Source organism: Lithobates pipiens, unplaced genomic scaffold (genome assembly GCF_037356315.1).
Source record: "Lithobates pipiens isolate NorthernLeopardFrog02 unplaced genomic scaffold, aLitPip1_a1.2 Scaffold_25, whole genome shotgun sequence".
Taxonomy (NCBI): Eukaryota; Metazoa; Chordata; class Amphibia; order Anura; family Ranidae; genus Lithobates; species Lithobates pipiens.
The window spans coordinates 223,279,531-223,302,148 of NW_027507787.1; the positions used below are offsets into that span (position 1 = coordinate 223,279,531).

The 22,618-nt window shown below is 44.1% G+C and overlaps 1 protein-coding gene across 1 annotated transcript in view; it reads right to left on the reverse strand.

Moving 5' to 3' along the window:
* The window catches only part of LOC143930913 (alpha-2-macroglobulin-like protein 1), a 147,528-nt gene that overhangs the window by 44,240 nt on the left and 80,670 nt on the right, over positions 1-22,618 (reverse strand). Inside the window, exons 20-24 of the mRNA XM_077455599.1 lie at positions 14,656-14,782; positions 12,506-12,627; positions 9,389-9,449; positions 9,220-9,303; positions 7,720-7,896 (exon numbers count right to left, since the gene is read on the reverse strand). Coding sequence (XP_077311725.1) covers positions 7,720-7,896; positions 9,220-9,303; positions 9,389-9,449; positions 12,506-12,627; positions 14,656-14,782 — 571 coding nt within the window. The remainder of the gene's footprint in view (positions 1-7,719; positions 7,897-9,219; positions 9,304-9,388; positions 9,450-12,505; positions 12,628-14,655; positions 14,783-22,618) is intronic.

Genomic DNA, 22,618 nt, shown 5'->3' on the forward strand with positions numbered 1-22,618 from the left:
ACCATTGTACTGCTTTGTTACCTTGTATAATTCCTGACTATTCGACATCAGTTGTCATATTCTGAGACAATTGCATTACTATGGATATTTTTGTTACTGTATTTACCGTCTACTCTGATTCTAACAGCATATGCATATTTAATAATGTGAATAAAAAATCCCTCCGTTCAACCTTAACTATCCATTCGCTATCCTGTGCTTCATATAAAGTCCCAATTCCTTTGCTCCCCTCTTCTCGATATAAGGGATGGAAATACATGACCTTACCGGGTCATGATTTCACTCAAAGTCCCATAGGGATGGACATACGTGACCTTACCAGGTCTAGGTCTCCTAAAAGTCCCTAAATGTCTCCTCTTTTCCTTTTTCAATATAACCAGGGATGGAAGCACATGTTATAGCTTTACTATTATACTTTGATTACCACCCTTGCATCATTCGACCTAATGTTGAGCCTCCCCTGTTTTGTTATTTGTCTTATTGTTTATCCATTTTAATGACTTGTTTATCCCTGTGTATTAATCCATCCTTTACTATGTTTGGAGCGCTGGCTTCTGGTGTGTTGGATTGGCTGCCGTGGTGTTGTGTCTCTCTCCTTATCCGGGGGCCGTGACGTGCACTGCGGACCTCCGCCGTTCCCCCGCCCTATGTGCATGTGGGGGGGCGGGGGTACCGCACTGCGCGTCGACGTCACGCATCCCACGCTGCACGTGCGGCGTTCGCTGCGCTGTCACGTGTTTGCGGCTGGGCTTTTCAAACTCGCTGGCAGCGGAGGTGTTCAGGTGTTGGCTGGTGGATCATTGCTATCCTGACCGGCATCACCCCTCCCCCGTTTTTGCCATACGGCGTGACGTTGGTGGGCGGTCCTGCGGGGGTGTTTATATGATGGCGTGTCTCCGGGCGATCTTGACACTCGAGGCTCTCATCACACTCAATCACACAACTTGGAATTCCTCCTTTCCCTGGCCTCTTTGTTACTATAGGTACACTCCAACTTTTGTTCAACTGGTACTTCAGTTCTTGTCTTCTCTTTCAATTGATCCATCTATGCTTCTGTTACTGCCTGTCTGGCAGCCTTTTTGGCTGCCTGTTTTATTTCACAGCATCACAACTTTCATTCTTTTCACCAACACCGGTGCTCTTTTCTTCTCCCATTCCTTCTTACTCTTCAGTCACCTCAGTGATTATTAGTCTAGTTTTATCTTCTTTCACTCTCACACAGTTTTGCCCCGCAGTTCCATGCTCGCCCGGATCGGTGCCAGCGTGTGCGCCCCTGGTGGGCTGGCTGCCAGGGCTCCCGGTTGGGAGTTGTATTCGATGCCTCGGCACCCCATTATCACACCATTAACTGACGGATCTCCACTAGTAAGTACTTACTCTGGGGCTGTTCTGGGTTTCACCCCATTCCCCTGTACTATTTTAATTTTTGATTATGTCCCCATTACCATTTTTTATTTCAGACTACCACGTGCATGCTCCTGATGAGTGGCATATCAGCCACGAAACGCGTAGAGCTATTCTATGCCGTGTTTCCATCTACATACATCCAGATTTTCAAACTACAATACTACTATTACCCCTAACAGGCTTAGTGAGGCCTTAGGTCCTGCAAGTTTTAACTTGTAACTATCAATGTACTTAACCCTGCCCTGGTGGAACTACGGGATTTTTTTAGAGTTTTACTCATGACAATTGTGTACCATTGTACTGCTTTGTTACCTTGTATAATTCCTGACTATTCGACATCAGTTGTCATATTCTGAGACAATTGCATTACTATGGATATTTTTGTTACTGTATTTACCGTCTACTCTGATTCTAACAGCATATGCATATTTAATAATGTGAATAAAAAATCCCTCCGTTCAACCTTAACTATCCATTCGCTATCCTGTGCTTCATATAAAGTCCCAATTCCTTTGCTCCCCTCTTCTCGATATAAGGGATGGAAATACATGACCTTACCGGGTCATGATTTCACTCAAAGTCCCATAGGGATGGACATACGTGACCTTACCAGGTCTAGGTCTCCTAAAAGTCCCTAAATGTCTCCTCTTTTCCTTTTTCAATATAACCAGGGATGGAAGCACATGTTATAGCTTTACTATTATACTTTGATTACCACCCTTGCATCATTCGACCTAATGTTGAGCCTCCCCTGTTTTGTTATTTGTCTTATTGTTTATCCATTTTAATGACTTGTTTATCCCTGTGTATTAATCCATCCTTTACTATGTTTGGAGCGCTGGCTTCTGGTGTGTTGGATTGGCTGCCGTGGTGTTGTGTCTCTCTCCTTATCCGGGGGCCGTGACGTGCACTGCGGACCTCCGCCGTTCCCCCGCCCTATGTGCATGTGGGGGGGCGGGGGTACCGCACTGCGCGTCTACGTCACGCATCCCACGCTGCACGTGCGGCGTTCGCTGCGCTGTCACGTGTTTGCGGCTGGGCTTTTCAAACTCGCTGGCAGCGGAGGTGTTCAGGTGTTGGCTGGTGGATCATTGCTATCCTGACCGGCATCACCCCTCCCCCGTTTTTGCCATACGGCGTGACGTTGGTGGGCGGTCCTGCGGGGGTGTTTATATGATGGCGTGTCTCCGGGCGATCTTGACACTCGAGGCTCTCATCACACTCAATCACACAACTTGGAATTCCTCCTTTCCCTGGCCTCTTTGTTACTATAGGTACACTCCAACTTTTGTTCAACTGGTACTTCAGTTCTTGTCTTCTCTTTCAATTGATCCATCTATGCTTCTGTTACTGCCTGTCTGGCAGCCTTTTTGGCTGCCTGTTTTATTTCACAGCATCACAACTTTCATTCTTTTCACCAACACCGGTGCTCTTTTCTTCTCCCATTCCTTCTTACTCTTCAGTCACCTCAGTGATTATTAGTCTAGTTTTATCTTCTTTCACTCTCACACAGTTTTGCCCCGCAGTTCCATGCTCGCCCGGATCGGTGCCAGCGTGTGCGCCCCTGGTGGGCTGGCTGCCAGGGCTCCCGGTTGGGAGTTGTATTCGATGCCTCGGCACCCCATTATCACACCATTAACTGACGGATCTCCACTAGTAAGTACTTACTCTGGGGCTGTTCTGGGTTTCACCCCATTCCCCTGTACTATTTTAATTTTTGATTATGTCCCCATTACCATTTTTTATTTCAGACTACCACGTGCATGCTCCTGATGAGTGGCATATCAGCCACGAAACGCGTAGAGCTATTCTATGCCGTGTTTCCATCTACATACATCCAGATTTTCAAACTACAATACTACTATTACCCCTAACAGGCTTAGTGAGGCCTTAGGTCCTGCAAGTTTTAACTTGTAACTATCAATGTACTTAACCCTGCCCTGGTGGAACTACGGGATTTTTTTAGAGTTTTACTCATGACAATTGTGTACCATTGTACTGCTTTGTTACCTTGTATAATTCCTGACTATTCGACATCAGTTGTCATATTCTGAGACAATTGCATTACTATGGATATTTTTGTTACTGTATTTACCGTCTACTCTGATTCTAACAGCATATGCATATTTAATAATGTGAATAAAAAATCCCTCCGTTCAACCTTAACTATCCATTCGCTATCCTGTGCTTCATATAAAGTCCCAATTCCTTTGCTCCCCTCTTCTCGATATAAGGGATGGAAATACATGACCTTACCGGGTCATGATTTCACTCAAAGTCCCATAGGGATGGACATACGTGACCTTACCAGGTCTAGGTCTCCTAAAAGTCCCTAAATGTCTCCTCTTTTCCTTTTTCAATATAACCAGGGATGGAAGCACATGTTATAGCTTTACTATTATACTTTGATTACCACCCTTGCATCATTCGACCTAATGTTGAGCCTCCCCTGTTTTGTTATTTGTCTTATTGTTTATCCATTTTAATGACTTGTTTATCCCTGTGTATTAATCCATCCTTTACTATGTTTGGAGCGCTGGCTTCTGGTGTGTTGGATTGGCTGCCGTGGTGTTGTGTCTCTCTCCTTATCCGGGGGCCGTGACGTGCACTGCGGACCTCCGCCGTTCCCCCGCCCTATGTGCATGTGGGGGGGCGGGGGTACCGCACTGCGCGTCTACGTCACGCATCCCACGCTGCACGTGCGGCGTTCGCTGCGCTGTCACGTGTTTGCGGCTGGGCTTTTCAAACTCGCTGGCAGCGGAGGTGTTCAGGTGTTGGCTGGTGGATCATTGCTATCCTGACCGGCATCACCCCTCCCCCGTTTTTGCCATACGGCGTGACGTTGGTGGGCGGTCCTGCGGGGGTGTTTATATGATGGCGTGTCTCCGGGCGATCTTGACACTCGAGGCTCTCATCACACTCAATCACACAACTTGGAATTCCTCCTTTCCCTGGCCTCTTTGTTACTATAGGTACACTCCAACTTTTGTTCAACTGGTACTTCAGTTCTTGTCTTCTCTTTCAATTGATCCATCTATGCTTCTGTTACTGCCTGTCTGGCAGCCTTTTTGGCTGCCTGTTTTATTTCACAGCATCACAACTTTCATTCTTTTCACCAACACCGGTGCTCTTTTCTTCTCCCATTCCTTCTTACTCTTCAGTCACCTCAGTGATTATTAGTCTAGTTTTATCTTCTTTCACTCTCACACAGTTTTGCCCCGCAGTTCCATGCTCGCCCGGATCGGTGCCAGCGTGTGCGCCCCTGGTGGGCTGGCTGCCAGGGCTCCCGGTTGGGAGTTGTATTCGATGCCTCGGCACCCCATTATCACACCATTAACTGACGGATCTCCACTAGTAAGTACTTACTCTGGGGCTGTTCTGGGTTTCACCCCATTCCCCTGTACTATTTTAATTTTTGATTATGTCCCCATTACCATTTTTTATTTCAGACTACCACGTGCATGCTCCTGATGAGTGGCATATCAGCCACGAAACGCGTAGAGCTATTCTATGCCGTGTTTCCATCTACATACATCCAGATTTTCAAACTACAATACTACTATTACCCCTAACAGGCTTAGTGAGGCCTTAGGTCCTGCAAGTTTTAACTTGTAACTATCAATGTACTTAACCCTGCCCTGGTGGAACTACGGGATTTTTTTAGAGTTTTACTCATGACAATTGTGTACCATTGTACTGCTTTGTTACCTTGTATAATTCCTGACTATTCGACATCAGTTGTCATATTCTGAGACAATTGCATTACTATGGATATTTTTGTTACTGTATTTACCGTCTACTCTGATTCTAACAGCATATGCATATTTAATAATGTGAATAAAAAATCCCTCCGTTCAACCTTAACTATCCATTCGCTATCCTGTGCTTCATATAAAGTCCCAATTCCTTTGCTCCCCTCTTCTCGATATAAGGGATGGAAATACATGACCTTACCGGGTCATGATTTCACTCAAAGTCCCATAGGGATGGACATACGTGACCTTACCAGGTCTAGGTCTCCTAAAAGTCCCTAAATGTCTCCTCTTTTCCTTTTTCAATATAACCAGGGATGGAAGCACATGTTATAGCTTTACTATTATACTTTGATTACCACCCTTGCATCATTCGACCTAATGTTGAGCCTCCCCTGTTTTGTTATTTGTCTTATTGTTTATCCATTTTAATGACTTGTTTATCCCTGTGTATTAATCCATCCTTTACTATGTTTGGAGCGCTGGCTTCTGGTGTGTTGGATTGGCTGCCGTGGTGTTGTGTCTCTCTCCTTATCCGGGGGCCGTGACGTGCACTGCGGACCTCCGCCGTTCCCCCGCCCTATGTGCATGTGGGGGGGCGGGGGTACCGCACTGCGCGTCGACGTCACGCATCCCACGCTGCACGTGCGGCGTTCGCTGCGCTGTCACGTGTTTGCGGCTGGGCTTTTCAAACTCGCTGGCAGCGGAGGTGTTCAGGTGTTGGCTGGTGGATCATTGCTATCCTGACCGGCATCACCCCTCCCCCGTTTTTGCCATACGGCGTGACGTTGGTGGGCGGTCCTGCGGGGGTGTTTATATGATGGCGTGTCTCCGGGCGATCTTGACACTCGAGGCTCTCATCACACTCAATCACACAACTTGGAATTCCTCCTTTCCCTGGCCTCTTTGTTACTATAGGTACACTCCAACTTTTGTTCAACTGGTACTTCAGTTCTTGTCTTCTCTTTCAATTGATCCATCTATGCTTCTGTTACTGCCTGTCTGGCAGCCTTTTTGGCTGCCTGTTTTATTTCACAGCATCACAACTTTCATTCTTTTCACCAACACCGGTGCTCTTTTCTTCTCCCATTCCTTCTTACTCTTCAGTCACCTCAGTGATTATTAGTCTAGTTTTATCTTCTTTCACTCTCACACAGTTTTGCCCCGCAGTTCCATGCTCGCCCGGATCGGTGCCAGCGTGTGCGCCCCTGGTGGGCTGGCTGCCAGGGCTCCCGGTTGGGAGTTGTATTCGATGCCTCGGCACCCCATTATCACACCATTAACTGACGGATCTCCACTAGTAAGTACTTACTCTGGGGCTGTTCTGGGTTTCACCCCATTCCCCTGTACTATTTTAATTTTTGATTATGTCCCCATTACCATTTTTTATTTCAGACTACCACGTGCATGCTCCTGATGAGTGGCATATCAGCCACGAAACGCGTAGAGCTATTCTATGCCGTGTTTCCATCTACATACATCCAGATTTTCAAACTACAATACTACTATTACCCCTAACAGGCTTAGTGAGGCCTTAGGTCCTGCAAGTTTTAACTTGTAACTATCAATGTACTTAACCCTGCCCTGGTGGAACTACGGGATTTTTTTAGAGTTTTACTCATGACAATTGTGTACCATTGTACTGCTTTGTTACCTTGTATAATTCCTGACTATTCGACATCAGTTGTCATATTCTGAGACAATTGCATTACTATGGATATTTTTGTTACTGTATTTACCGTCTACTCTGATTCTAACAGCATATGCATATTTAATAATGTGAATAAAAAATCCCTCCGTTCAACCTTAACTATCCATTCGCTATCCTGTGCTTCATATAAAGTCCCAATTCCTTTGCTCCCCTCTTCTCGATATAAGGGATGGAAATACATGACCTTACCGGGTCATGATTTCACTCAAAGTCCCATAGGGATGGACATACGTGACCTTACCAGGTCTAGGTCTCCTAAAAGTCCCTAAATGTCTCCCCTTTTCCTTTTTCAGGGTTCAATATTGAGTTGGTTTACCCTTGCAGCAATAACAGCTTCAACTCTTCTGGGAGGGCTGTGCACAAGGTTTAGGAGTGTGTCTATGGGAATGTTTTACCATTCTTCCAGAAGTGCATTGTGAGGTCGGGCACTGATGTTGGACGAGAAAACCTACCTTGCAATCTCCGCTCTAATTCATCCCACAGGTGTTCTATTGGGTTGAAGTCAGGACTTTGTGCAGGCCAGTCAAGTTCCTCTACTCCAAAGTCGCTCATCCATGTTTTTATGGACATTGTTTGTGCACTGTTGCACAGTCATGTTGGAACAGGAAGGGGCCATCCCCAAACTGTTCCCACAAAGTTGGGAGCATGAAATTGTCCAAAATGTCTTGGTATGCTGACGCCATAAGAGTTCCCTTCACTGGAACTAAGGGACCAAGCCCAACCCCTGAAATACAACCCCCACACCATAATCCCCTCTCCACCAAATGATTTGGACCACTACAGTGGTACACATTCCACACTTTGGGAAACATAACATAAAAGTCTAAATGATAACAAAAAGTTTCTTACCTTTCTCCATGAACTCAGTGGCTTTGCTCTTGATCTCATCGGTCAGCTGATTAGTCTTCTCCAGATACTGCAGAACAAAGATATTGGGGGCAAAACGTACCATGTTCTGCTCTCCACACCCATATGGCATAGCCAACAGTCTGTCCATATTCTGCATGGCTGTACCCATTATATCTCCTGCAGGAAATAGAATGTGCAACAATATGGGTTTGAAGAAATGCTAACAGACATTGTGTGTACAGAGCAGCCATTCTCAAGTTGGGTTTCATGGAACCCTAGGGTTCCTCCAGGGGTTTCTAAGGGTTCCTCAAGCTATCTGTAAGGGAGTTTCCTCCCAATGACCACAAATGTAAAGTGCTTTCTTCCTGGTAACCATCTCACTAATGTGCTGTGAGCTGTTGCTATAGTAATTATTAGCAAGGGCTTCCTGAACACAGAAATTTTCTTTCAAGGGCTCCTCCATGTTAAAAGGCTTGATAAAGGCCAGTATACAGCAATAGCATAAGTTATCATGTCTATCTGTCTACAATTCACAGTACAAGCATTCATTGAAATCTAAAACAAATATTTGGTTTGACCCTTTATGATATTCTGTCAGCAATATCCTTCTTCTGAAAATCTCATGAAGTGACATTCTGCCAATATATGTCCAAAAATCATTAATTTAGGAGATTGTTGGAGATCCCATTTCTAAAGCATAGGTATTCATTTGGATCCCCCTCCTCTACCCCTACACACGTTTTGGCTTCAACATTTTCCACTCATCTGGGAAGCATATCTGTGGGATTTGTGTCCAATCAGTTAAAGGAGCATTTTATGAGAGAAGGTAATGACGTTGGATAGGAAGGCTTGGCTCACAACGGGCATTCGAATTGACCACAAAGGTGTTTAATAAAGTTGAGTTCAGGGCTTTGTGCAGGCCACTTGATTCCCTACACGCCAAAATGATCAAACCATGGATTTATGGAGCTGAATTTGTACACTGTGGCATAGTCGTTCCGGAACAGAAAACAACCTTTCCCAAACTGTTGGCGAAAAGGTATGAAGAGCAGAGTTGTCTAAAATATACTTGTATGTTACAACATTAAAGTGGTTGTAAACCCTTACAAACCACTTTGACCTACAGGTAAGCCTAGATTAAGGCTTACCTGTAGGTCCAAGAAATATCTCCTAAACCTATACGGTTCAGGAGATATTTACCTGAAGACAACCACCTCTGTCTACGGCGCATGCGCTGTAGACAGCGGCGCGTAGGCGCACTGGGTAAGCCGCAGATCGCGGCGTTATGCCGTGAGTGTCGGCTCCAGTGCGCATGCGCAGGAGTGACGTCATCGCTGCTCCGGCGAATCACAGCGCCGGAGCAGCGAGACCCACGGAGACCCACCAAGAAGATGGAAGCTCAGAAACTACAGGGGACAGCGGTGACTTCGCTGGCTCCTGTGTCAGGTAAGTGACACATAATGGACTACATTATCATTTAGAAGATTTTTTTTTTTTTACCAACAAGGGTCACATATGCTCTCTCAGAATCCTCCAGAATATCTTCTGGAACCTTTAAGGAGAACTCCTCTGGGTTTGCCTGAACTAAGATAAGAAGACAATAAACAAAACAAAGTCAAAGCAGTGTCACAGAAATTTCTACATCTAGATACTAATGATAATTCCTTACCTTGTCCCACTGGAATGCAAACCATGAAATTGTGAGACTTTTCCACCAAGATACCACCAGGCTGAAAACACAGTACAGTTAATGGGCCTAATTAATCAATATACACATGTTGGGCTAGATTTATCAAAAAACAAATCACATTCTTGATGTGTAGGAATTCACTGCACCTTATTCTGGGTTTTAGGATAATAAAAAGGTCTGTTGTGTTTTTGTATATACTGTATTTCATTCCTGCATTGTGTTTAGGACTAAAACAATATACATTTTTACTGCATGGTCTACTTATTTCCAGCTAACAGCTGGAACTCTAAGCTCCTATTTATGTGATTAATACCAGGCTGTCTTAGCTTCTTTTCTAAAAAACAAACAAATGTTTTTTGTACACAAAACTCAATAGCTCAAGCTTAAATTTGACACCCAACTGGAATACTCACCCCCCTCTCTCCAGGTTTTAGGTTTCCATACAGACTTTAAGCTTATAAGAATACAAAGAGAGTATAAAAAACAAAACCAACAAACAAAAGACAACTAAGGCCGCGTACACACGGGCGGACTGTATGGCGTACTTAGTCCGTCGAAACACATTTCAGCGGACAGTCCGCTCGTGTGTGGGCTTCAGCGGATTTTTTCAGCGTGCAGTCCGGCGTACTAAGAATTTCGGATTTTTCTAAATTCTGTCCGTCATACTTTCGTTTCAGCGGACAATCCGCTCGTCAGTATGCTAGTCGGACGGACTAAGAATGACGCATGCCCAGAAAGGATTTACACGGCGGAAGGGTGCTTTGCTGTGTATTGGACTTCCTATTTCTAGTCCTGTCGTACGTGCTGTACACATCATCGCGCAAGCTTTCGACGGACTGTTTGGGTATCCGTGTGTGGTCAAGTCCGTTCAGTGGAAAGTATGACGGACTGTCCGTCGGATTGTATGACGGACTAAGTACGCCATACAGTCCGCTCGTGTGTACGTGGCATAATGCCGCGTACACACGATCAGACTTTCCGGCGGACCAGAGTCTGTCGGACAATTAGATCGTGTGTGGGCTCCAGCGGAATTTTTCTTCCCAAAAGTCCGGCGGACCTAGAAATATTACTGGCTTCAAATTTGTCCGCCGGACTCGGCTTTTAGCGGATAATCCGTTCGTCTGTGTGCTAGTCCGACAGACTAAAACCAACGTTAGGGCAGCTATTGGCTACTGGCTATGAACTTCCTTATTCTACGTCATCACATTCGAATCCTTCGGACTTTTGGAGTGATTGTGTGTGGCCAAGTCCGTTCGTTTGAAAGTCCGGCGGACCTCAGCTGCAAAGTCTGTTGGATTATCCGCCAGACCAAGTCCTTTGAAAAGTCCAGTCGTGTATACGCAGCATAACAGGATCACTCTTTCAAAACCCATTGGGTTATGTGACACAAGTGTCATGAGTGCTCCCTCTATTAAGTGTTTAGAAAATAAAGATTTTATATAAATATTTAAAAAACTACTACAGTGGAACCTTGGATTATGAGCATAATCCGTTCCAGGAGAATGCTTGTAATCCAAAGTACTTGCATATCAAAGTGAGTTTCCCCATAGAAGTCAATGGAAACGAAGATAATTTGTTCCACATTGCCTTCTGTTACATGCAATACCACATGTGGCCAGAGGTTGGGGGGGTGCCGGAGAGCCTCGGAAATACTCGGGGGCAGCTTGGATGAACTCGGAAAGCCTCAGAAACTGAGTATTTCCGAGTGCTTCAGAGCACCACCCATTAGCTTCAATTGTGCTAGTTTTGCAAGACAGCACTCACAAACCGAGTCAGAATTTTTTTTAAAAAGTTGCTCGTTAACTGCATTACTTGTAAACCAAGGTTCCACTGTGTATATATATATATATATATATATAAATAAATATAAATATATATATAGACACACAGGGCTTTTTTTCTCAGAGAATAGGTGATGGAACCCCCCCCCCCTTCTGAGTCACTTCTTGTTTCCACCTCCTTCTGAGCACCGTTCCTTGGTTTCACCCCCATCCACCTCCCAGTATTGCCCCTTTTAGAGAATACAGAGCCAAGTATCATTTTGTGGTGCTAAGTAATTTGTATGGAATTTGTTAATGATAGCAAGAACAGTAATTAAATAGATCCCCCACAGCCAGCAGCAATAGACCCCCCAGCAACAATAGATTTTATCAGAAACAATGGATCCCCACAACAAAATACCACCCCAGCAGCAACAACAGACACCACCAACATCAATAGACTCTCCAGCAGCCACTAACAATAGACCCCTCTTTGTCAATAGTAGATCTCTTCCAGCAATGATTGACCCCCAGCAACAATAGATCCCGCAGAAGCAACAATAGACCTCCCCAGCAACAATAGAGCACCACTCAAACATAGATCATAGATCTGCTCCAGCAACAATAGACCGCATTAATAGACCTTCAGCCCACCACAGCACCCCTTGCCATTACACACAGTACATGGTGCTGGAAGGGCCCAGAACTGCGTTCCCCCACGTTCCCGCTGAAAAAAATCCCTATATATATATATATATATATATATATATATTTATTTATTTATATTATAGAAAGAATACAACATGTCGCTTTAACAATGTATCAACCTTGTATTGCAGTAAGATAGCCTGTTCATTATAAGTTGGCTGTCAACACATCCCAATGAAAGTTTTAATGCACCTGTACCTTTTTTCCCCTAGTACACTATAATGTATACATGGTTCACATCTGTGCATTGTGATGCATACAGTCTGAACACAGGTCTGTTGTGGTGCATTGGGGATGTACATTAATGTTCCATTCAAATCAAGTCGCATCACAGTGCATTACAGTTTGTGCATTATTGCAATCCAAAAATGTGTGTTCCACTTTAAAGTTTCTCCTTTATTAGGCCAGTTTGAACTGTGCAGAAAGCTCATGCTCTAGTGCAGTGATGGTGAACCTCAGCACCCCAGATGTTTAGGAAATACATTTCCCATGATGCTCCACTACACTGCAGAGTGCATGAGCATCATGGGAAATGTAGTTCCAAAACATCTTGGGTGCCAAGGTTCACCATCACTGGCCTAGGACAAAGAAAAGCATAAAAAAACATGCAAATGGCCAGTCAACTCACTTTAACAATAATTGGCTTGATGACGGTGTCGATATTTCCCCACTTTGGAACGATAGGAATCTCATTATCACACATGTCTGTTGTACTTATTGCCTCTGTCCTCACTGTGATGTTCACTTCCCCTAGATCAAGATCAAGACAAGAAACAAAATGGTCAAATATGGATCCAATGATAACTATCTATTAGATTTGTATTCTTTGTGCATAGCACTGTGTCTGTGCACCTCTGGGTTCCTGGGGTTGGCTGGAGAACAAAAAAATGCTCCCTAAGCCCTTGTACACACGGTCGGACATTCCGACAACGAAATCCGTCGGATTTTGTCTGACGGATTTTGTCCGAAACTGGTGTTGCATACACACGGTCGGATAAAGTTGTCGGAAAATCCGATCGTTCGGAACGTGAAGGCGTTATTTAGTTACGATGGGACTAGGTTCAGGCTAGTAGCCAATAGCTTTGGTCTAGGAATTTGATCTGAGCATGCGTGGCACTTTGTCCGATCGGAATTCTCTACAAACGATCGGACAAAGTCCGATCGGATCATGTCGTCGGAAAATGTTTATATCCAGCTCTCAAACTCTGTTGGTCGGACATTCCGACGGAAAAAGTCAGATGTCACACACGGTTGGATTATCCGACCATGTGTACAAGGGCTTACAGTGGGGCTGCCCACTCACTGCAAAGGTTAAATGCTCATTTAGGTTTAGGGGTTGTTTTACTTACCTGATCCTCCACTCTCCCGACAGCCTGTGCTCTCTTCTACTTCCCTATACTCCGGCAGTGGACTTGTCCCTCATTGTCCTTATGTCTGATGCAAATCTAGCTATGGGTTCCTCATTTGTCCTAATGATATCAGAGGAACGGCAACTGCCGGAGCATTGAGAGAAAAGAGGCAGCGTGATCAGGGGTCAAGTCCTGGGGAAAAAAGTGTGGGAACTCCCACCCAAGATCCACTCCCCCACAAAAAAAAAAAAAAAATGATACGCTCATATGTATATATATTTCACAGAAAATACAGTGCAACATTTATTGTAAAGTGCCAGTTTACAAAAACAAAATAAGTTAACTTGTCAAACTAACAAAATAATCACCACAATGGGTGATGACCTTTCCTTCGCAGGGAATTTCTAACACAAATACTCCCTGTTCCAAATTAATATGCAAATTCTATGTTACGCAGCCCCTTAGAAAATATCCCACAAACTGGAATAACGTTGCCCTTGCCGTGCAAGATTATCAACTTTACGAGATTTAGTATCGTCTGCGCTGTGATGTGTGGTCAGCCATTTTGTGACATATGGTAAAGGATCCCATAAACGCACAGGGGGGCCAATGAGACTAATATGGGGCACGATTCCTCCCACTGACACCAATGATGGGGACTATTCCTTCCACTAGAGAGTAGGTGTTCCCATCAGAGTACTCCCCATCAGAGAGCAGGTATCCCCATCAGAGAGCCCCCCCCCATCAGAGTGTCCCCAGAGTTCCCCATCAGAGTTGTGACTGAGCCATCACAAAGTATAAAAACGTGTACCTGGATAAGTCCTTGACGATGGAGCCTGTTGCAGGGGGGCAAAAGCCGGGCAGAGGAATTTGCTGATGAGGGCGGGGAGCACAGGTGTTGTCATTGGTTGTTAGGACAATGGTGGTTCTAGCAGCCAATGACAGTATTGCAGCAGGGATCTAGCGCTGCAGATTGGCAGGCGCGGTCCTGTATAGTATAGCCGTGGCTGCTGGAGGAGAAGGACCAAGGGAGGGGAGGACGCCGTCCTTCACTATGCGCCGATGCGAGGCATCGGCGCTTAGTGAAGGATCGGCTTGGGCAGTTCTAGTCCTGCAAAGGGAATGGAGTTCCTGCTTTGAAAAAAGTGCAGGGACGCCGTTCCCACGCGTTCCCGCAGGACTCAAGCTCTGAGTGTGATAATGGGTAAAAATTTACATCAGTGCACCATGGGACCTGTAGATCAAAATGAAGCTAAGATGACAGCTTCCTTAGCTGTAAAGGATTGGAGGGTTTTGTTCTGCTTTAACCTCCAACCATAAAATGAATGTACTTAATGTACTTTGTAAACAGTGTTTGGGTAATAAGATGATGTACGGTACATATGACACTATAGTATCAGTAAATGGTACATGAGCCAGAGTGTCTCACCTAGCTTGCTGGCTGTCACATTCCAGTAGAAGGTTTTGCTCTCCTTTGCACACAGGCAGCTGTTGTACTGACAATTGGAGCACAGTTCTCGTTCCAGTTCCAAAGAAGGCAGCAGGACAGTTTGAACCTAGAACCAAAAAGAGATAGTTCAAAAATAGGATATATTTGTCAAGCTTTCTGAAGCTTAAAGTAGAACTACACCTTCCTACCTTTTACATCCATGGAAGCTGCCATCTTAGCCCATGGCTAACCCGATAGCTCATGGTGCTGCACATGTGATCAGTTATGACATCAGCCTTTTGATGTCTTGACAGTTGGGCTGAGAACACAAGCAACATGGCATGCCTTGAATGTAACTATTTTTGGAACGGTCAGATGAACCTGTCAATGAATTCTGAATTATTTCAGAAGCATCTCAAACTAATGTCAAATTGTTGCCATGGACACAAGGCCAGAGCCAGTTAACACAGGCCCTAATACAGCTATTGGATAATGAACTCTCTGAGCATCTGAAAAAAAGAATTGTTGCTCTACATAAAGAAGGCCTAGGCTATAAGAAGATTGCCAAGACCCTGAAACTGAGCTGCAGCACGGTGGCCAAGACCATACATCAGTTTAACAGGACAGGTTCCACTCAGAACAGGCCTCGCCATGGTCGACCAAAGAAGTTGAGTGCACATGTTCAGCGTCATCTCCAAAGGTTTTCTTTGGGAAATAGATGTATGAGTGCTGCCAGCATTGCTGCAGAGGTTGAAGGGGTGGGGGGTCAGCCTGTCAGTGCTCAGACCATACGCCACACACTGCATCAAATTGGTCTGCATGGCTGTCATCCCAAAAGGAAGCCTCTTCTAAAGATAATGCACAAGAAAGTGTCAGGGCTGGCTTAGCCCTTCCTCCTCTGGGCTGGCCGCTCAGCTGTCGGCTAATTGCCAGCTCTCTTCTCTCTCCACCGTTACCAGCTGTTCCCTATGATGCTCATCTGACCTGCCTATTTAAAGCCTTCCAGCGCATTTCTCCATTGCCTTCACGTTTGGTCACATCACAAGGAACCATCTCCTGCTGTTTGTTTCAAGACTGGCTTGCGGACATCCCTCCTGGCTTCTGTCCTGCTTGCAGTTGCTCTCCTTGGATCCCTGACTTCTGGGCTGGCTGATTACCCGATCTGGTTTATGAACTTTGGACTGGCTGACTACCCGATCTGGCTACTGGACTATGGCTATGCTTGACTATGCTTTTTTCTATTTACCTTTTTATTTTTATTATTAATAAACAAGTGTGATTTGATTGTACTTTTGTCTCAGTCTGTTTCATGGTTCCTGTCAGAAAGCCCACAGTTTGCTGAAGACAAGCAGACTAAGGACATAGATTACTGGAACCATGTCCTGTGGTCTGATGAGACCTAGATAAACTTATTTGGTTCAGATGGTGTCAAGCGTGTGTGGTGGCAACCAGGTGAGGAGTATCCCCTCCCTTTGGAGACTGGGCCACAGGGCAGTATTCCAACATAATAACGACCCCAAACACATATCCAAGACGACCACTGCCTTGCTAAAGAAGCTGAGGGTTAAGGTGATTGACTGGCCAAGCATGTCTCAAGACCTAAACCCTTTTCAACATCTGTGGGGCATCCTCAAATGGAAGGTGGAGGAGCGCAAGGTCTCCAACATCCACCAGCTCTGTGATGTCGTCATGGAGGAGTGGAAGAGGACTCCAGTGGCAATCTGTGAAGCTCTGGTGAACTCCATGCCCAAAAGTGTTAAGGCAGTGCTGGAAAATAATGGTGGCCACACAAAATATTAACACTTTGGGCCCAATTTGGACATTTTCACTTAGGGGTGTACTCACTTTTGTTGCCAGCAGTTTAAACATTAATGGCTGTGTGTTGAGTTACTTTTAGGCCGGGTTCACACCGCTGCGATGCGGGAACGCCGCAAATCCGCGGCGTTTTCCCGCATCGCATTACTCCCGCCGGCAGTTCACACTGCCCTATGCGGACGGCTGGGAGTGTCAATGATATGTTAATGACACCCCCAGATCCGTCCGCATATCGCAGTGCGATCTGCCGACTCGCACAGGAATCGGATCGCATGGTGTGAACCCCCATGCGATCCGATTCTGTTGCGGACCAAAAAAAGGGTCCCGTGCGAGTTTGCTGCGGGAGCGATGCGAATTCAGCCATACTATCTGTATGGCTGAACTCGCATCGCTACGGAGATCGGATGTGATTTGCGGTGCGAATCACATCCGGATCTCCCCCCGCAGCAGTGTGAACCCAGCCTTAAGGGACAGCAAATTTACACTGTTATACAAGCTGTACACTCACTACTTTACATTGTAGCAAAGTGTCATTTCTTCAGTGTTGTCACATGAAAAAGATAGAATAAAATATTTACAAAAATGTGAGGGGTGTACTGACTTTTGTGAGATACTGTACAGAGTTAAAAAGTTACGTAGTAGGGCAGGTTGAAAAAAGACACAAGTCCATATGGTTAAACCAATATAAAAAATAAAAAAATAATAACCCTCCATTAGCTGTACCTACAGCTGATTTCACAAGAATTAGCCCATGTACACACGGTCGGAGAATCCGTCGGAATGTGTCCTATCGGACCGTGTTGTCGGATAATCCGACTGTGTGTGGTATGCATCGGACTGATTCCGTCGGAATATCCGTCGGACCCAATTTTCCAACATGTTGGAAATATTTTCCGACCAACTGGTTCCATCGGACATACTCCGATCATGTGGAGAGAATTTTGATCGGACCAAGTGCCACGCATGCTCAGATCAAATTCCTACATCAAAGCTATTGGCTACTAGTCCCATCGTAACGAAATTAGGTCATCACGTTCTGAATGATCGGATTTTTCGACAACTTAGTCTGACTGTGTGTATGCAACAGTTTCGGACACGATCCGACAGGCAAAATCCGACGGACAAAATCCGACGGATTTGGTTGGCAGAATGTCCGACCGTGTGTACAGGGGCTAACACCACCTTCACCTAGGCTTTGGGGTCAGATGTAACATAAATATGTTTTTGAATTATTCGTATTCGTTTTCTTTTATATTTAAATAAATATAGTTGTTCTTTTTAATAGGTGGACCAGAATGCGCAATTTGATTTTCTTATAAGATACGCACAGTTTTTTTTTTTTGTTTTTGTTTTTTATACTTCATCTTTCATTAATTACCCCCTTTTAATTCAAATCAGAGTTTTTTTAGGGAATAAGCATCATGACAGCAAGATTAACTGTGTGCTACAACTATTAGCCCTTGTACACACGGTCGGACATTCCGACAACAAAATCCGTCGTTTTTTTTTTTTTGATGGATTTTGTCCGAAACTGGTGTTGCATACACACGGTCGGACAAAGTTGTCAGAAAATCCAAACGTTCGGAACGTGATGACGTTCGTTTGTTACGACGGGACTACGTTCAGGCTAGTAGCCAATAGCTTTGGTCTCGTAATTTCATCTGAGGCTGTGTGGCACTTTGTCCGATCGGAATTCTCTACAAATGATCAGACAAAGTCCGATCGGATCATGTTGTCGGAAAATTTTATATCCAGCTCTCAAACTTTGTTGGTCGGACATTCCGACGGAAAAAGTCCGATGGAGCCCACACACGGTTGGATTATCCGACAACACGGTCCGATCGGACATTTTCCGTCGGAATTTCCAACCGTTTGTACAAGGGCTTAGAGCCTGCTCACCCACTGCAACCCTCTGGAAGAACCCCTCTCTACCTCATTACTTTATGCTACCAGAGCCGGTTGTGTGGACTAAATACAAAATTAATTGTATCTCTCAGATAGTGGATCAGGGCTCGCTGCACCCTTTGGCCCGCATGTCTGAAGACTTTAATGTAGCTCTTACACACAACTTTAGTTATAGACGGCTCTCCCACGTCTCCTACGCCTTCCACCGGCCTCGCTGAGAATAGTGGAATCAGAATTGCTCAGAAATGAATGCAATGAAAACCCTACATTGCACATCTGGTGTTGGTTGCCTTGCCTCCATTAGACAACCTGAGGGGAAAATGGTTGAAGGACGCACCACACTTCGACAATGATGATTGGGGTGACCTATGGCAGTGATGGCGAACCTCAGCACCCCTGATGTTTTGGAACTACATTTCCCATGATGCTCAACTACACTGCAGAGTGCAAGAGCATCATGGGAAATGTAGTTCCAAAACATCTGGGGTGCCAAGGTTCGCCATCACTGACCTATGGGATCTACCATTCAAAACATTTGTTTTTTTTACGTAACAGATTAATTCAGTTTAAAATAGTACATAGAGCTTATTTTACGCCCTCTAAGTTACACATAAGGAATCACGCTCACTCTCCGGAGTGCTGGAAGTGTGGTGACTGAGGATGAGCCGAACAACCCCCGGTGCGGTTCGCACCAGAACCTGCGAACAGACCTAAACTCCATGTGAACTTTAGAACCCTATTAAAGTCTATGGGACTCGAACGTTCAAAATCTAAAGTGCTAATTTTAAAGACTAATATGCAAGTTATTGTCCTAAAAAGTGTTCCCCTTAATATCCATACCAGACCTGAAGGGCCTGGTAATTGAATTTGGGGGGGGGGGGGAACCCCACACTTTTTTTTTTATCAATGACTTTCAATGACTGTTCTCTGTATTACGGAGCCGACAATTCATTATAGCCGCGAGTGATTTTAAATGACTTTTTTTCCTGCAGAAATGACACTTTGTGCAGAGACAGTTTTAAGCACGGGAAACATGCGCCCCTTCACAGGCATACTATAGACACCCCCCAGGTATGAAATTTAAAGGAATATTACACTTTTATTGTTTCACTTTAAAATCACTATTATTAAAATCACTGCTCCCGAAAAAACTTCAGTTTTTAAGAAATTTTTTGCATTGATACATGTCCCCTGGGGCAGGACCCAGATCCCCAAACATTTTTTAGAACAATAACTTGCATATTAGCCTTTAAAATTAGCACTTTAGACTTCTTCCATAGACTTGTACAGGCTGTTCTGGCTTTTCGAATTTGCCGCGAATACCCCAAACTGTTCTCTGTTCGCTGAACAGGCGAACAGGCAATGTTCAAGTCGAACATGAGTTTGACTCGAACTCAAAGCTCATCCCTAGTGGTGACTCCCAGGGTGATTATTTCCACATATTCTGGTTGTGTTCTAAGATTACAGGTTTTTGGCCAGCAACAATACCGGTCCCGCAGGCCATTGAAGTCTGTATATTAGGCCTTGTTGACAATCTCCTGCATACCAGGGTGGAAAATAACCCTTATTAGCCTTCTTTTTTATGCAAGAAAAGCTATTACCTTGCACTGGAAAAAGCAGGCTCCACCTTCCATTTCCTTCTGGAAACGTTGGATCACCAACAATCTTCCATTATATTAAGCTACTTATGCAAATACGGGATGCCCTGCCAAATAAGAATTGTTGGCTTATCCTGCTACGACTTCCTAAATATTAAACGAGGAAAGACCTAGAGATGCTTATTTAAACTCATGGCTGTTTTGTGTTATGTGAGGGAAAACTCTCATTAGTCGGCTCTCATTCCATAGATTAGGCTCTTGGCACCCGATGGTGCAGGTTTTACAGTCACTCCAATGCCATCCTGGAGTTCCTTTGTCTTATAGCAATTACACCATATGTTTTAAATTTATTTCCCCTGCATGGGCAACATGAGCCTACCCAATGTATTGCTTTGTTTTTGTTGTGGTTGTTTTTGTTGTACTTGTTTTTGTACATGAAACCTTTAATAAACAGATTTGAAAAAAAAAGATGAACCTTATGGAGTAGACCAGCCATCCTCAACCTTTTTACCCCAGAGAAACCCTTAAAATAATTGCCAGGTCTTGGGGAAGCCCTGCTAAAGTTTATGAAATATAGTCAGTGGCAAAAATGTCCCTTATATTGGAGGCCAGTGGGAAAAGTTGCCACCTTACATTATTATATACCAGTTTTCGAAATGGGGATATCGAATGCTGCGATTTGAGCATGCGCAAATCAGGGATTTGGTTTCGGCGCGTGTTGTGAACGTCAATACACACTCCATTAATATGGGAGTGACAGAGGGAAAGTCAAGGACGTTGATTGGACGATGGGGGAATATAAGGTGGGATGCTGGACCAGATAGCCAATCCCATGATTAAGTCTGATATGACGAAACATGTCGGGGGCGTGGCTATCTGGTGAATATTGAGCTGACATACACGGAGCTGGGAAGGAGGCACAGGACTAAGAGGACTGAATCATTTGACTTGAAGGCGCCCTTTTTCGAACAGACCTGCTGTGTGGGACCAGGCGGGACGCACGAGGAGGGGTGAGATTAAGCGATTCAGTACCGCATCTAATGAGTCCGCCGTGACCACCAATGCCCCGACGTATTCAGAATAGTATTGTGGAGTGAAGTTGTGAAGCGAGTCTTTTTACTCTTTTGAAGTGATTTTGCTTTTTTAAGTTCATGTGAGTGCATAAGGAGTGAGATTTTTTAAAACATTAAAGAGTGATTGCAGTATTACACTATTGGGGTCTCCCTCTGTGATTTCTCTTTGAGGTATATATATATACAATGAAGTGCGTAAGTGGAGAAGTTCCAATCGGATGTGCTGGGGTCTGAATTTCATCTTGAGAGATTTTTTGAAAGCCCTTGAGCCTCACACGAGAGTGTAAGGCTTAGCAGTCGGTGAGTGTTTTCACGAAGGGGGGAGCATAAATCACGGATGGTGTGGTGAAGGAGTCACTTGTAAAAAGGAATCTGAACACTGGATACTTTTTTCACGCATTTATAGAAAGAGTTTCTGTAATCTGGATATTTTTAAATATTGTTTGGTGGATGGACTATATTCACATTTGTTTATATTTGTCACTGTATATGTAATCTAAATGTAAATTTGGGTATTCATTGAGTGATAAATATTTATATAATTTGTTACTGATCACACAGTTTATGGTCTGAGATAGGATCACTGAGGAGGTGAGGGCACGTTTACTGAAAGGTACACAGGTAATAGCGCCACGGGCAACCAATTAGTTATTTGGAATTCTAATACTATTTTTGTATGCACTTTTATATATTTCACCTTACATTGTTGGCATAATGTGGGTAATGCCCCCCTTACAGACAGCTAAAAAGTTCATTGGCAAATGAAGCTCTACCAAGTGGTGTTGGCCTTGAAGCAATCAGATAACCACAGCTCAAGGAGCCCCTAGCAGTAGGGGATGGTTCCCCCCAAGGGTTCAAGAAGGAATAACTATTGATAAATTCTTTATTGTGCCAAAGTAAATTTCAATAACATGTATTTGTTTAAAATTTGAGCTATGTTTATAGAATACAAAACAAATTCCATGAAATATAGTGATATATGGCACAGTGTAGCAAAACATTACATTACAGAATGCCAGCCACATTAGTACCCCAATGTATTTCGACTCGTACATTCATAGTCTTCCTCAGGGGGAATATTTACTTTAAAAAATATATATAAAATAAACACAGGATTGAGAGTATTTCGTAATATACAAACATCTGCGTGCACAACAATGGTAAATTGTTACAGCTAAACGATAGAAATTTGGAATAAGAATCCTATAACCAGAAATTTAAAAGAAGTTGGATAATCCAGAAAGCTCCATGATCCATCCTGTGGAGCTTTCTGGATTATCCAACTTCTTTTAAATATATATTTTTTAGAGTAAATAATCTCCCTGAGGAAGACCATGACTGCACAGGTCGAATGTGGCTGGCATTCTGTAATGTAATATTTTGCTCCACTGTGTCGATATCGCTATATATCATCGAATGTGTTTTGTATTCTATAACCAAAGCTCATATTTTAACCAATTACATGTTATTGAAACTTACCTTGGCACGATAAAGAATTTTTTTAATCAATAGTTATTCCTTCATCAATATAATTTGCTGCTAAAGAAAAAACCCTGAGGGGGGGGGGGATCC